Here is a 17,780-nt window from a genome sequence, read left to right as displayed (position 1 = left end):
GTGAGTAAGAGTTGATTTAGACACTTCCTAAGTCGGTAGGCCCTTGACCATGATATCGAGGACCGCGGTTCGGATTCCGCGTAAACAAAGTAGGCCCCGTCCAGATTAGCCCTGGCAGCAAAAAGGAGACGTTAACTGAAATCTTTACTTTTCTACGTAATGAACTATCAGTATCAGTAAGGATATTTTAGTAGCGATCCGAAACATTTCGGTTTGTAACAAAACCGACAGGGGGGTGCCGAGGAATTTTTTCGAAAAATTTTGAAAAATCGTTTTTGCTTATTTCGCAATATGTTGTAGTGCCGAAAATGTACTTTACATAACCGTTTCGTTTTTGAGATTGATACTTTGTGTTCCAGAGATATTCGTTAAAAATTTCGGAAAACTGAATAAATTTCAACGTAAAGTAAACTATCAGTAAGAATATTTTAGTAGCAATCTGAGACATTTCGGTTTTTGACAAAATCGACAGGGAGGTGCTGAGGAATTTTTTCGAAAAATGTTGAAAAATTGTTTTTGCTTATTTCGCAATATGTTGTAGTCCTCAAAATCTACTCTACATAATCGTTTCGTTTTTGAGATCGACAGTTTCTGTTCCAGAGATATTCGTAGTATAAATATTTCGGAAAACTGAAAAAAATAATATTTTTTGGAGATTTTCTCAAATATCTCAAGATCTGTTACAGGTATCGAAAAACGGTTTGCGACAGTCAGTTCTACGTTAAATGAGCTATCAGTAAGAATAGCTTAGTTGCGATTTGAAACATTTCGGTTTTTGACAAAATCGTTTTTGCTTATTTCATAATATATTGTAGTCCTGAAAATGTACTTTCCATAACTGTTTTGTTTTTGAGATTGACACTTTGTGTTCCACAGATATTCGTTAAAAATTTCGGAAAACTGAAAAAACATTTTTTTGGGGGGATTTTCTCAAATAACTCAAGATAGGTTACAGATATCGAAAAACGGTTTGCGACAGTCAATAATTATATTCGCGTCCAGTCCGAATGTATTATCTTGATTTTTCTATACGTAGTACCGTCCCTGCGTGCACAATTTTAAAGCTATAAGCTAAATTCCCTCCCGCTCCCAGTCTAGGTGGCGGCGCCAGCCCTGGCGCGGCGGTCGGTATTCATTCGTCTTTCGTGCACGGTGCAGTGCGGATCGTAGCTCTCCGATTTCTTCGTCGTAGATCGATGAAGCCATTGTTTATTCTCTACTCATTTTGGATATTACTATGTAATATACGGTGTTCTACAGCTAGGTAGAACACAAGGAACAATATGTAAGTATTGTGTAATATTTATTTTTAGAGAAAAACGAAGTGGACGTAAATAACGGAATATTAGAATTAGATAAAAGAAGAAAACAATAAGAATATTATATATATATCGGACTGTTGTACTCTCAGTGAGACAAAGTTCGTACGTGTAAAGAATATCCTTCTCCTTGTGAGAGGAATTCTCATTTATATAAGGTTCTATATCTCGCAGTCAAGAGAATATTATAAATGCCAAAGTGTTGCATCTCCGAGTGAGTCAAGTTTCGTACTTTTAGAGGATGGCCATATGAGAGAGATTCCTTTTATAAGTCAATATCGATATCCCACTATCGAGAGATAAATTACAGGTATCACAGGTAAGTACCTTATAATATTTATTTTCAGGTAATTAAATAATGGAGGGAAATAATTGAAGTGGAAGCAAATCTCTAAATGTAGAAATTAGAGGCAAGAAGGAGACAATGGAAGTAGACAAATGGAGAAAGCAATAAGAATATCGTATATATCGAACTGTTGTGCTCCCAGTGAGACAAAGTTTCCTATTTAGGGAATGCCCTTCTCCTCGTGAGAGGGATTCCTATTATATATGGTTAGAAATCTGGCCATCAGATAATATTCTAAATATCGAACTGTTGTTGTCCCAGTGACGCAAAGTTTCCTATTTATAGAGAATGCCCTTCTCCTCGTGAGAGGGATTCCTATTGTATGAGGTTCTAAATCTCTCTATCAAGAGAATATTATAAATACCGAAGTTGTGCCGAAGGTTGTATCACCCAGGGAGTCAAATTTCTCATTTTTCGAGAATGGCCGTCTCCGTGTGAGGGATTCCTTTTATAAGTCATTGTTGATATCCCCTATCGAGATATTAATTGCACGTATTACCGGTGAGTATCTTATAATACTTATTTTTAGGAAATTAAATAATGGATGGAAATAATTAAAGTAAAAGCAAATTTCGAAATATGGAAATTAGAGGCAAGGAGGAAACAATGGAATTAGACAAAATGAAAAAATGAGAATAACATATATATATCGAACTGTTGTCCTCTCCGTGAGACAAAGTTTCGTACTTACAGAGAATACCCTTCTCTTCGTGAGAGGGATTCCTATTATATGAGATTCTAGATCTCGCAATCAACAGAGTACTGTAAATGCCGAAGTGTTTTATCTCCCAGCAATGAAATAAGGTATGAAACAAAATTTTGTACTTTTAGAAAATGCCTATCTCTGGAATGGATTTCTTTTTTTATGAGATTTTAGATCTCACTCTCAAGAGAATATTATTTATATATTTAGGTGCCAAATATTTGTATCTCCCAGTGGGACAAAATTTCGTACTTTTAGAGAATGCCCGTCTCCGTGTGGGAGGGATTTCTTTTATACGTTATCGATAGCCTTATCGAAAAATTAATTACACGTATTATATGTAAGTCTTTTAGAATATTTATTTTTAGACGAATATTGGATGGAAATAAATAGAAGTACATCCCGAAATGTGGGGATTAGAGGAAAGGAGAAAACAAAGGGATGAGGAATATTGTATAAACACGGACTGTTCTTCTCCCAGTGTTTTTTTCATAGCGAGACAAAGGTTAGTACTTTTAGAGAATCCTCTACTCCGTGTGAGAGGGATTCCTTTTTTAAGATATTCCAGAGCTCGCTATCGAGATAATATTATAATAACCGAAGTGTTGTTGTCTCAATGATAAAATTTTTTTTAATTTTAATGAATGCCCTTCTCCGTGTGAAAGGGATTCCCTTATAAATGACGTTCTCGGTCTCGTTATCGTAGAAGTATATTTCACAAAAGAATTTCAAGTGATAAATCTAAAAATTTTAGACCCTCAAAAAAAATAAAAATAAAAAAAAACGATATATTTCAACAGGAAAACTCCTCCACACATTGTATTTATAAGGCTGTACGTTTAAAAAGCAGGACAGTCGTTATTTAAGTGTCACTATCTCATAACAGATCGAACACAAGGTCAGCAACTAGGAAGAGGAAAATAACCAAATCTAGCGATTTGTGCAGTTTGTTGGGGGAAGGGCAATCCAAAGAGACTACAGAACATTCGACTCTTCGATGATGATACATTCTTCTTCGGGAGACGAATTCAGTCTTAGCCAATGATCTGGCTTCAGCACAGAACAAGGTCCAACTTTTATATCTGAGAAAATATTTAACTCCCTAATTTACCAAGGAGCCATGGCATGTCGCCTATCCTCTCCTGTGTCATAATTGTTAAGATGAAGTCCAGCATATTTTCGAAATCAAACTCTTAAAAAAAAAATATCTGGGTTATAAAATTTAACAATAGTCGTCGTAGACTCAATATTCTTTTAAAGGGAGAGAAAAATATTCATAAATATATCATGGAACAAATATGGACGGTTGTTATAGATACCGGACGCATAGTCCTAATGTGGTTGACGGTATCTTGTACAAAAGGTATCAACTATTTTTCCCTCTGAAGGATTTCCAAATGAAAATCATGAGGAAGAAGGACCTCTGGATAAATTTACGTTTGAACCTTGCTTAGAGGAAAAGATACAAACAACGGAATGTATCCAGATATTTGTGACAGATATTCGAATATGTTTTTACCTCCCTTCTTTGAAAAAGAAGGGGGGGGTGATACATGAGGCACGAGCGGCCAATTCATTAGGTACCCTCCAGTTTGCTGCCTTGCCAGCCTCCTACCATAAAATAGGCGACAACCAACTTAACGTTGACCTCCAAGTCATTAAAAGTAACCAACTTAGCTGACCAGCTAATAATAATAATTCAAATATGTATATAATAATAAAATAGCTAATATCCTAGATTTTCATAGCTAATATGTAATGTGTGTGTGTATGTATGTATGTATGTACGCGTTTTGGTGTAAAACATATAAAATAATCACAACCGATTCTTCAAAATTTTTTCGTCCAAAAATTTCCTCGGTGCCTCCCTGTCGATTTCGTCAAAAATAAAAATGTTTACTTAACTGTAAAACTTAAATATACTTACAGATAGCTAATTTTACATAGAATCTACTGACAAAAACCGCAGAATGATATCTCTAATAGATTTTAAACAATTTGAGAAAATATGCGAATAAATCGATACATTTAGCAGCAAATATCTCGAGAACAAAATGTGAAAATCTCAAAAACGAAACAGTTTTGTAAAGTACGCGTTTGGGTCTAAAACATATTATAAAATAATCACACTCGGTTCTTCAAAATTTTTTCGTCGAAAAATTTCCTCGGTATCCTCCTGTCGATTTTGTCAAAAATGAAAATGTCTCAGATTGCAACTCAAATATACTCAAAGATAGCTAATTTTACATAGAATCTACTGACAAAAACCGCAGAATGATATATCTAATAGATTTTAAGCAATTTGAGAAAATGTGCGAATAAATCGATACATTTAGCAGCGAATATCTCGAGAACAAAATGTGCAAATCCCAAAAACGAAACAGTTTTGTAAAGTACGCATTTGGGTCTAAAACATATTATAAAATAATCACAATCGGTTCTTCAAAATTTTTTCGTCCAAAAATTTCCTCGGCACCCCTCTGTCGATTTTGTCAAAAATGAAAATGTCTCAGATTGCAATTAAAATATACTTACAGATAGCTAATTTTACATAGAATCTACTGACTAAAACCGCAGAATGATATCTCTAATAGATTTTACGCAATTTGAGAAAATGTGCGAACAAATCGTTTGCTAAATTAGAGATATCATTCTGCGGTTTTTGTCAGTGGATTCTACGTAAAATTAGCTATCGGTAAGTATATTTTAGTTGCAATCTGAGTCATTTTCATTTTTGACAAAATATCGGACAAGGAGGAGGTTTCCAAGGAATTTTTTACTCGAAAAAGTTTGGGATAACAGATTTTGATCTTATTTTTATATATGTTGTTGGACCCAAACAGTACTTTACAAAACTGTTTCATTTTTTTTAAAGATTTTGCACATTTTCGTTCTCGACGAATTCCTGCTAAAATGTAGCGCTTTTTTCGCACATTTTCTCAAATTTCTTGAAATGCATTAGATATATCATTCTGCGGTTTTTTTCAGTGGATTCTACGTAATAAGCTATCCGTAAGTATATTTTAGTTGCAATCGAGACATTTTCATCATATGAAATCGACAGGTTGGTGCCGAGGAAATTTTTGACGAAAAAAAAAAAAAAAAATTTTGATTATTTTATAATATGTTATTGACCCAAACGCGTACTATACAAAACTGTTTCGTTTTTGAGATTCTAAGTAAAATAAGCTATCGGTAAGTATAGATTAGTTGCAATCTGAGACATTTTTATTTTTGACAAAATCGACAGGGGGCGCCGAGGAAATTTTTTGACAAAAAAATTTTGGAAAACCGATTTTGATTATTTTATATTATCTTGTAGACCCAAACGCGTACTTTACAAAACTGTTTCGCTTTTGAGATTTGCACATTTTGTTCTCGATATATTCGCTGCTAAATGTAGCGATTTGTTCGCACATTTTCTCAAATTGCTTGAAATTTATTAGAAATATTCTGCGGTTTTTGTCAGTGGATTCTAAGTAAAATAAGCTATCAGTAAGTATATTTTAGTTGCAATCAGAAATATTTTCATTTTTGACAAAATCGACAGGGGGATGCCGAGGAAATTTTTTGACGAAAAAATTTTGGATAACCGATTTTGATTATTTTATAATATGTTGTTGACCCAAACGCGTACTTTACAAAACTGTTTCGTTTTTGAGATTTGCACATTTTGTTCTCGAGATATTCGCTGCTAAATGTAGCGATTTGTTCGCACATTTTCTCAAATTGCTTGAAATTTATTAGAGATATCATTCTGCGGTTTTTGTCAGTGGATTTTACGTAAAATTAGCTATCGGTAAGTATATTTTAGTTGCAATCAGAAATATTTTCATTTTTGACAAAATCGACAGGGGGATGCCGAGGAAATTTTTTGACGAAAAAATTTTGGATTACCGATTTTGATTATTTTATAATATGTTGTTGACCCAAACGCGTACTTCACAAAACTGTTTCGTTTTTCAGATTTGCACATTTTGTTCTCGAGATATTCGCTGCTAAATGTAGCGATTTGTTCGCACATTTTCTCAAATTGCTTGAAATCTATTAGAGATATCATTCTGCGGTTTTTGTCAGTGGATTCTAAGTAAAATAAGCTATCAGTAAGTATATTTTATTTGCAATCCGAGACATTTTCATTTTTGACAAAATCGACAGGGGGATGCCGAGGAAATTTTTTGACGAAAAAATTTGGATAACCGATTTTGATTATTTTATAATCTGTTTTAGACCCAAACGCGTACTTTACAAAACTCTTTCGTTTTTGAGATTTGCACATTTTGTTCTCGAGATGTTCGCTGCTAAATGTAGTCTATTTGTTCGCACATTTTCTCAAATTGCTTGAAATCTCTTAGAGATATCATTCTGCGGATTTTGTCAGTGGATTCTAAGTAAAATAAGCTATCGGTAAGTATAGTTTAGTTGCAATCTGAGACATTTTTATTTTTGACAAAATCGACAGGGGGGTGCCGAGGAAATTTTTTGACGAAAAAATTTTGGATAACCGATTTTGATTATTTTATATTATCTTGTAGACCCAAACGCGTACTTTACAAAACAGTTTCGTTTTGAGATTTGCACACTTTGTTCTCGAGATATTCGCTGCTAAATGTAGCGATTTGTTCGCACATTTTCTCAAATTGCTTGAAATCTATTAGAAATATCATTCTGCGGTTTTTTGTCAGTGGATTTTACGTAAAATTAGCTATCGGTAAGTATATCTTAGTTGCAATCAGAGATATTTTAATATTTGACAAAATCGACACGGGGGGTGCGTAGAAATTTTTGACGAAAAAATTTTGGATATCCGATTTTGATTATTTTATAATCTGTTTTAGACCCAAACGCGTACTTTACAAAACTGTTTCGTTTTTGAGATTTGCACATTTTGTTCTCGAGATATTCGCTGCTAAATATAGCGATTTGTTCGCACATTTTCTCAAATTGCTTGAAATTTATTAGAGATATCATTCTGCGGTTTTTGTCAGTGGATTTTACGTAAAATTAGCTATCGGTAAGTATATTTTAGTTTCAATCAGAAATATTTTCATTTTTGACAAAATCGACAGGGGGCTGAAGCGGAAATTTTTTGACGGAATAAATTTGGATAACCGATTTTGATTATTTTATATTATCTTGTAGACCCAAACGCATACTTTACAAAACAGTTTCGTTTTTGAGATTTGCACACTTTGTTCTCGAGATATTCGCTGCTAAATGTAGCGATTTGTTCGCACATTTTCTCAAATTGCTTGAAATCTATTAGAAATATCATTCTGCGGTTTTTGTCAGCGGATTCTACGTAAAATTAGCTATCGGTAAGTATATTTTAGTTGCAATCCGAGACATTTTCATATTTGACAAAATCGACAGGGGGCTGAAGCGGAAATTTTTTGACGGAATAAATTTGGATAACCGATTTTGATTATTTTATAATGTGTTTTAGACCCAAACGCGTACTTTACAAAACTGTTTCGTTTTTGAGATTTGCACATTTTGTTCTCGAGATATTCGCTGCTAAATGTAGCGATTTGTTCGCACATTTTCTCAAATTGCTTGAAATCTCTTAGAGATATCATTCTGCGGTTTTTTTCAGTGGATTCTAAGTAAAATAAGCTATCGGTAAGTATAGATTAGTTGCAATCTGAGACATTTTTATTTTTGACAAAATCGACACGGGGGTGCGTAGGAAATTTTTTGACGAAAAAATTTTGGATATCCGATTTTGATTATTTTATAATCTGTTTTAGACCCAAACGCGTACTTTACAAAACTGTTTTGTTTTTGAGATTTGCACATTTTGTTCTCGAGATATTCGCTGCTAAATCAAGCGAATTGTTCGCACATTTTCTCAAATTGCTTGAAATTTATTAGAGATATCATTCTGCGGTTTTTGTCAGTGGATTTTACGTAAAATTAGCTATCGGTAAGTATATTTTAGTTTCAATCAGAAATATTTTCATTTTCGACAAAATCGACAGGGGGATGCCGAGGAAATTTTTTGACGAAAAAATTTTGGATAACCGATTTTGATTATTTTATAATATGTTGTTGACCCAAACGCGTACTTTACAAAACTGTTTCGTTTTTCAGATTTGCACATTTTGTTCTCGAGATATTCGCTGCTAAATGTAGCGATTTGTTCGCACATTTTCTCAAATTTCTTGAAATGTTTTAGAGATATCATTCAGCGGTTTTTGTCAGCGGATTCTACGTAAAATTAGCTATCGGTAAGTATATTTTAGTTGCAATCCGAGACATTTTCATATTTGACAAAATCGACAGGGGGCTGAAGCGGAAATTTTTTGACGGAATAAATTTGGATAACCGATTTTGATTATTTTATAATGTGTTTTAGACCCAAACGCGTACTTTACAAAACTGTTTCGTTTTTGAGATTTGCACATTTTGTTCTCGAGATATTCGCTGCTAAATGTAGCGATTTGTTCGCACATTTTCTCAAATTGCTTGAAATTTATTAGAAATATTCTGCGGTTTTTGTCAGTGGATTCTAAGTAAAATAAGCTATCAGTAAGTATAGTTTAGTTGCAATCAGAAATATTTTCATTTTTGACAAAATCGACAGGGGGATGCCGAGGAAATTTTTTGACGAAAAAATTTTGGATAACCGATTTTGATTATTTTATATTATCTTGTAGACCCAAACGCGTACTTTACAAAACTGTTTCGTTTTTGAGATTTGCACATTTTGTTCTCGAGATATTCGCTGCTAAATGTAGCGATTTGTTCGCACATTTTCTCAAATTGCTTGAAATCTCTTAGAGATATCATTCTGCGGTTTTTGTCAGTGGATTCTAAGTAAAATAAGCTATCGGTAAGTATAGTTTAGTTGCAATCTGAGACATTTTCATTTTTGACAAAATCGACAAGGGGGTGCCGAGGAAATTTTTTGACGAAAAAATTTTGGATAACCGATTTTGATTATTTTATATTATCTTGTAGACCCAAACGCGTACTTTACAAAACTGTTTCGTTTTTGAGATTTGCACATTTTGTTCTCGAGATATTCGCTGCTAAATGTAGCGATTTGTTCGCACATTTTCTCAAATTGCTTGAAATCTCTTAGAGATATCATTCTGCGGTTTTTGTCAGTGGATTCTAAGTAAAATAAGCTATCGGTAAGTATAGTTTAGTTGCAATCTGAGACATTTTCATTTTTGACAAAATCGACAAGGGGGTGCCGAGGAAATTTTTTGACGAAAAAATTTTGGATAACCGATTTTGATTATTTTATATTATCTTGTAGACCCAAACGCGTACTTTACAAAACTGTTTCGTTTTTGAGATTTGCACATTTTGTTCTCGAGATATTCGCTGCTAAATGTAGCGATTTGTTCGCACATTTTCTCAAATTGCTTGAAATCTCTTAGAGATATCATTCTGCGGTTTTTGTCAGTGGATTCTAAGTAAAATAAGCTATCGGTAAGTATAGATTAGTTGCAATCTGAGACATTTTTATTTTTGACAAAATCGACGGGGGGTGCCGAGGAAATTTTTTGACGAAAAAATTTTGGAAAACCGATTTTGATTATTTTATATTATCTTGTAGACCCAAACGCGTACTTTACAAAACTGTTTCGTTTTTGAGATTTGCATATTTTGTTCTCGAGATATTCGCTGCTAAATGTAGCGATTTGTTCGCACATTTTCTCAAATTGCTTGAAATTTATTAGAAATATTCTGCGGTTTTTGTCAGTGGATTCTAAGTAAAATAAGCTATCAGTAAGTATATTTTAGTTGCAATCTGAGACATTTTCATTTTTGACAAAATCGACAGGGGTGTGCCGAGGAAATTTTTTCACGAAAAAATTTTGGATAACCGATTTTGATTATTTTATATTATCTTGTAGACCCAAACGCGTACTTTACAAAACTCTTTCGTTTTTGAGATTTGCACATTTTGTTCTCGAGATGTTCGCTGCTAAATGTAGTCTATTTGTTCGCACATTTTCTCAAATTGCTTGAAATCTCTTAGAGATATCATTCTGCGGGTTTTGTCAGTGGATTCTAAGTAAAATAAGCTATCGGTAAGTATAGTTTAGTTGCAATCTGAGACATTTTCATTTTTGACAAAATCGACAGGGGGGTGCCGAGGAAATTTTTTGACGAAAAAATTTTGGATAACCGATTTTGATTATTTTATATTATCTTGTAGACCCAAACGCGTACTTTACAAAACTTTTTCGTTTTTGAGATTTGAACATTTTGTTCTCGAGATATTCGCTGCTAAATGTAGCGATTTGTTCGCACATTTTCTCAAATTGCTTGAAATCTCTTAGAGATATCATTCTGCGGGTTTTGTCAGTGGATTCTAAGTAAAATAAGCTATCGGTAAGTATAGTTTAGTTGCAATCTGAGACATTTTCATTTTTGACAAAATCGACAGGGGGGTGCCGAGGAAATTTTTTGACGAAAAAATTTTGGATAACCGATTTTGATTATTTTATATTCTCTTGTAGACCCAAACGCGTACTTTACAAAACAGTTTCGTTTTTGAGATTTGCACACTTTGTTCTCGAGATATTCGCTGCTAAATGTAGCGATTTGTTCGCACATTTTCTCAAATTGCTTGAAATCTATTAGAAATATCATTCTGCGGTTTTTGTCAGTGGATTTTACGTAAAATTAGCTATCGGTAAGTATATCTTAGTTGCAATCAGAGATATTTTAATATTTGACAAAATCGACACGGGGGTGCGTAGGAAATTTTTTGACGAAAAAATTTTGGATATCCGATTTTGATTATTTTATAATCTGTTTTAGACCCAAACGCGTACTTTACAAAACTGTTTTGTTTTTGAGATTTGAACATTTTGTTCTCGAGATATTCGCTGCTAAATATAGCGATTTGTTCGCACATTTTCTCAAATTGCTTGAAATTTATTAGAGATATCATTCTGCGGTTTTTGTCAGTGGATTCTATGTAAAATAAGCTATCAGTAAGTATATTTTATTTGCAATCCGAGACATTTTCATTTTTGACAAAAATGACAGGGGGATGCGAGGAATCTTTTTGGCGAAAATAATATGTTGGAATAACCGATTTTGATTTATTTTATAATCTGTTTTGGACCCAAACGCGTACTTTACAAAACTGTTTCGTTTTGAGATTTGCACATTTTGTTCTCGGGATATTCGCTGCTAAATGAAGCGATTTGTTCGCACATATTCTCAAATTGCTTGAAAACTATTAGAGATATCATTCTGGGCGGGTTTTATGTCAGTGGATTCCTAAGTGAAAATAAGCTGATCGGTAAGGTATTTTAGTTGCAATCGGAAACATTTTTTCATTTGTTGACAAAATCGACAGGGGGGTGCCGTTTGAGAAGATTTTTTGACGAAAAAAAAAAAAAAAAAAAATTTTGATATTTTTATAAATATGTTGTTGGACCCAAACGCGTACTTTACAAAACTGTTTCGGTTTTGAGATTTGCACATTTATGTTCTGGAGATATTCGCTGCTATATGTAGCGATTTGTTCGCACATTTTCTCAAGTTGCTTGAAATCTATTAGAGATTATGCATTCTGCGGGGTTTTGATGATTATAAACTGAACTAACATGGTTAGCGAAACGCGCGTCCAGTGTAAAAGTAAAAGAGTTTTGGTGTATTGTGGTGATTTAGTGTTTTTATTTTGCTGTGTAACACCAAAGGTTCCAATCCTCAACTGTAATTTTTGCAACACAAAATTTAATAAATAGAAAAACTTCAGTATAATATTTGGTTTTAAAAACTTAAATACGCCTAGCGAAATGAAGCATTAAAATTGGTAACTGAATTTTCACGAAAACGTAAATATTTCAAAAACTGTAAGATTTAAGTGCGGTAAATCTTAATCAAATTTACCTTTGTTCTAATCGTAGAAACTGAAAATGTAATAATATACAGGGTAATTCACTTAAAAATACAACTTTAATATTATTTATTGATTTGGGACACTCGGTACCTTTTGAAAATAATTTTAAATTGTAGTTTTAATAATCCTCGAACAATCTCATCACTCACAATTCTTTTTGTGTGTTAAATGACCAGTTTTCGTGTTAAATGAGGTGAATAACCGTGTGTAAAAAAAATTGGCGCCGGGAGGCACGTATAGCCGCCCATACTAAATATGTTAATAAAAAGTTGGTAGACAGTTCTTTTAGTTTCAAAGTAAAGGAATTTTTCCAATTTTTTTATCTCAAAAACTGCGACTTTGCCTGATTTTGATGTTATTACAAATTTTGTTGCAAATATTATTCCTAATCTTAAATTGAAAATCGCGTTTCGCTAGCTACTGTAATTTTGGAGTTACAATTTTTATAAATTCTTAACCCCCTCTCATACCCCCTTACCAACCCCCCATCCCCACCAAAAACTAATGGCCAGATTCTCGGGTGCCACAGTATTTTTGTGCCAAATTTGGTTAAAATCGGTTTAGCGGTTTTTGAGTTATCCTGTTAGACGGACAGACAGACAAACACCATGAAAATATTTTGTATTTAGGTCATTTATGACCCAAATAACTCATTTTGAGTGAAATTAAAAAAAAAATTGTCGATCTTAATAGCCTACCATACCTGTTGGTATGGTCGGCTAAAAAAAGAGTATATCTAAGTGGCCATACCTAAAACAACAGACTGATTTAACCATTTGCTGACAAAAATGTTTTCTGGTTTTGATTCCATCGTGTCATTTTCGAATTTCCATAGCACATTATAAGGAAGTTTATTGAAGACTGACTTAAAAATTTGAACTTGATCTGGTGATAAAAAGTCTACTAGCTTTATAGCTGCGCCTAAACTAAAATATATCACTCCATTATTCGATTTGTCCAAGAAATCTTGTAAATCCTTCAAAATAAAAAACACAAATATAGTGGAATCAAAGATATTTAAACTCGGGAGATACAACGATCCATTCATAAAACGCTCTAAATCTTCATCACACTTTGGTTTGCAAAAATCAACGAGTGCGAGAGAGAATGGACAAAGAAGGGAATAGGGTATCGGCGCAACGGCAACAATGTAGTTGTTTACAAAGATTAGACGGTTGAGGTCAATTTCCAGTGGCGTGCCGATCGACCGATAGTATTTTAAGGAAATTCAAATAATCGTTTAATAAATTTTAAAAAATAAAAATAACTCTTACATATTTGTCGCATTGTAAAAAGTTGAGGGAGGATAGTAATAGGAAAAAAATTAGTTGAGGAAGGATAGCAAAATAAATAAAAACCGGCATAATTTTTTATTAGAAGATGGCTTTTCGCATAAGAATAACGATTAAAAAATCAATAAGCTTTTTTTACTTTATTTTATTAAATAAAATATCAAAATTTGGGTGTATTAGTAAATGTAGTTTCAATATCTTGTTCCAAACCTTGTTCATCTCCGGCGAATGAGACTCCCTCTATTAGCAATAACAAAACAAATCGACAGGGGGGTGCCGAGGAAATTTTTTTACGAAAAAATTTTGTATAACCGATTTGGTTATTTGATAATCTGTTTTAGGCCCAAACACGTACTTTAAAAAACTGTTTCGTTTTTGAGATTTGCACATTTTGTTTTCGAGATATTCGCTGCTAAATGTAGCGATTTGTTCGCACATTTACTCAAATTGCTTGAAATCTATTAGAGCGGTATCATTCTGCGGTTTCTCTCACTACGTAAAATAAGCTATCGGTAAGTATATTTTAGTTGCAATTCCAGACATTTTCATTTTTAACAAAATCGACAGGGGAGTGCCGAGGAAATTTTTTGACGAAAAAATTTTGGATAACCGATTTTGATTATTTCATATTATCTTGTAGACCCAAACGCGTACTTTACAAAACTTTCGTTTTTGAGATTTGCACATTTTGTTCTCGAGATATTCGCTGCTAAATGTAGCGATTTGTTCGCACATTTTCTCAAATTGCTTGAAATCTATTAGAGTGGTATCATTCTTAATCGAATACTAATACCAATATACAGGTAAATCCGACAAATGTTTTCGGTGTAAGAGAGATGCGAAAATAAGGATAGAATAATGGCCGATGAAGGAAAAAGGTAAACAATTGTATCTCTTGAGTTTAAATATCTTTGAGTGGAACGCTTTAAGCCCTTATGGGATACAAACCTCGGAATTCATTTACTGTGAACGATTTTTTATAAAACTTTTTGCATTGTATTGTTAATAAGATATATTACAAAGTTTACCCATTTAAATTCGTTGCTTTCACTTTAGTATTTAAATAAACACACATATACAAATGCATACATACAAGATGGCTCCCTGTTCCGAAAAATCTCTGTATCGGAATTCCTATTTGAGATTTTCACTTCAAACATTTTACAAGATATGTGTTTAATGGTAGCTCACATTTCAAGAATCTTTTTATACCTAGATATACAGGTTAAGTTTTAATTATTCAAATGAAATGCTCTATATTTGTGTAGTTCAGTAAATTTGCTATAAAATCCAGGTTTCAAAAATACCTTAATACCATAGAGTATACTAAGTGGTTATTGAATTATGACCACGTCCAAGAGGACGTCAATCTAGAAGCTCAGGAACAATCGTATGAGAAATTCTAATCGTGACGATCGACTATTATATACTATTGTAAGTTTATCGCTAAGAAACCGCCGCTTACCAGCTTTTCAAATTTATAATGAATTGCACCTAAGGAATGTACAAATTAACTAACGGACTATAAGAAGAAGATTAAATGAAGCAAATCTTGTGTCAAGAAGGCCTGCTTCGGGACCAGAACTTACTAGATCTGTAGACTAGAATCAAAAGCAAAAGCCTGGTCTTAATGTAAAAATTACGAAAAAATGTTAGTGTCTTCTTCAAAAGCGAATATGTCCAATAAAAATAAATCTAATGAAGTGAACCAAAAAAAAATCTATCGAGAAAGGACGTATCTAGGTGATAAAATTTTTAAATGTCTTGCTCTTTTAACATATTCCACAGGGTGTTTCAAACTTTCACCAAAATATCAACATCGTATAATTAACAGATGGGGAATTTAATTTTTAATTTAGAAAGAGATACTAAAAAGTCAAATAATTTGGCTACATACTGCTTAAAAAATCATCAAAATCGGCCCACTAGAACAAATTATATTAAACTTTAAAATACATCAAAGTTTTAAGGTGCCCATTTTTCGTGCCACTGAATGTATTTCAAAAACTATACATTTTAGTCATATACCTTTCTAATGAAACTCAACTTTATTTTTTTCAAAAATATCAATAATATCTAGTGTGTTCAATTACAAAAAACACAACTTTGATGTGTAACTTTTTTTGGGGACACCCTGTAGAACTCTATAGACTTTTAAAAAATTCTTTAAATTCACATACATAAGCTCACAAAAATTCACTTCAATACAAACTTTTGTTCTCCTTGCAGAAACCGCGTCGTATATGACGCGTCACCCTGTATAATTCGATTTCAATCAAAATTTCAATGATTAGAATATAAGCAGAATAGATATATCGTTTATCTCAATAAATTTACTTTAAAATGTTTTAGAAATCAAAAAATTAAGAAGGAAATAACTAAGAATGTACTAAAATTACTAACATAAAAAATTAAAAGCAACGAAAAAATGGGTAAACATTTTAGTATTTTATCTAAGACACAATTCAGAAGGTTTTACATTAATACATTCACAGTAATTGAATTCCGAGGTAAAAATCTCTGGGCACTCTACTAATATACTAAATTAGAATATACAGGAGTCCGGCAATAGTACGTCGGGCATCTGTAGCTCCTAGAATAAACAACTTGAGAATTTTTTTTAAGTGCAAACCTAAAGTATATACCAGGATGTATTTCATGAAAATATTTTAACCTCTATAGAGTGGCTCAAAAAAGTGTGAGTGCACCTGGATGTTTTATTTATATATATGTATCCCTGTATATTATTGCATTTTTGACTTCCTTTCCGATCACTTTACATAACCCTAAGATATGAATAAACACATGTTGATAGTTTCAGAGATGTTAAAAAATAAATCAAAAATATATTTTTTTCAGCCCTTCTTAAAAAAATTATTAAAAATACAGGAAATGTTCTGAAATCAAAACTATATATTAGGTATTTACTTTAGATGGTCTGTACTTTGCTATAAATATGAAAATCGTAAATTATACAGGATGTTGGACGTTTTTTTAAATAGAACACCCTGTATACTATTTTTTCATTAGACGGAGAATTAAAAAATGAACATTTTTTCTATTTAGAGTATTTCAAAATTTTTAATGGTTTCGCAGATATTTGCGGTTTTATATTTCATATGGCATTTTCCACAGTAAATTTTTATCAAAGCCACCCAAAAATTTCTCTCTCTCGTATTTTACAATTGAAAGCGCCATATGAAATAATACTGCGTGTATCTGCGAAACCGTTAAAAATTTTGAAATACTCTAAATAGAGAAAATGTTCATTTTTAAACTCTCGGTCTAATAAAAAAATCATATACAGGGTGTTCCATTTAAAAAAACAAAGAAAAAATGTTTAATATTTTAGAAAGTTTGGCGTAGAATATTGAACATCCCGTATGATTTACGATTACCATATTTATAGCAAAGTAAGAACAGACCATCTAAAGTAAATACCTAATATCGTTTTGATTTCAGAACAGTTCTTGTATTTTTAATAATTTTTTAAGAAGGGTTGAAAAATATATATTTTTGTTTATTTTTTAATATCTCTGAAACTATCGAAATCGAAAAGATATGAATAAAATAATATTTATTCATATCTTAGGGTTATGTAAAGTGATGTGCAAGGAAGCCAAAAATGCAATAATATACAGGGTGTACCATTTAAAAAAAAACATCCAGGTCCACTCACACTTTTTTGAGTCACCCTATAGAAGTTAAAATATTTTCCTGAAATGCATCCTGGTATATACTTTAGGTTTGCACTTAAACAAAATTCCTAACTTTTTTATTATAGGAGCTACAGATGCCCGACGCACTATTGCCGGACCCTGTATAAAAAAATACTTACCGGGTTTAGAGTTTGTACAGCTCTATTATAGTTAAGTCCCCCAAATTCAATTACACCAGGAACTACAGGCATTATTCTATGGGATATCTGATTTCTATTCAACAGTAACAGACTAACATTTCTCTCAATTTGTCCTAAATATGGAAGGTTGTTCCCCAAGTACTTCCTTACAGTCTTGTCTTCCATAGGGAGAATATGCCAATGATAATAAATTCTGATCCAAATTGAATAAAAAATAGAAAGCAAACGATCTCTAAACGAAAAATTTGATCTTCCTATTGGAACATTTTGATCGGGCGTTACTACAGGATTTAAAACGTTCCCTATAGCATCTAAACCATTAGTTGCAGCACCTAAGGAACAAATCCCAATTAAAGGTGCCTCATAGTATCCTCCTAATGCTGC

General features: G+C 32.6%; 1 protein-coding gene across 1 annotated transcript in view; it reads right to left on the bottom strand.

Moving 5' to 3' along the window:
• Positions 1–12,981: 12,981 nt before the first annotated feature.
• LOC115887853 (UDP-glucuronosyltransferase 2B19-like) overlaps positions 12,982–17,780 on the bottom strand; it is a 10,611-nt gene continuing 5,812 nt past the window's right edge. Inside the window, exons 2-3 of the mRNA XM_030907365.1 lie at positions 17,376–17,776; positions 12,982–13,221 (exon numbers count right to left, since the gene is read on the bottom strand). Of these exons, the coding sequence (XP_030763225.1) occupies positions 12,982–13,221; positions 17,376–17,776 (641 nt within the window). The remainder of the gene's footprint in view (positions 13,222–17,375; positions 17,777–17,780) is intronic.

The sequence above is a fragment of the Sitophilus oryzae genome, unplaced genomic scaffold, assembly GCF_002938485.1.
Source record: "Sitophilus oryzae breed Bouriz unplaced genomic scaffold, Soryzae_2.0 scaffold_649_pilon_pilon, whole genome shotgun sequence".
In the NCBI taxonomy this organism is placed as follows: domain Eukaryota; kingdom Metazoa; phylum Arthropoda; class Insecta; order Coleoptera; family Curculionidae; genus Sitophilus; species Sitophilus oryzae.
The sequence above is the reverse complement of the archived record's forward strand: the minus strand, read 5'-3'. Positions and strand labels throughout refer to the sequence as shown.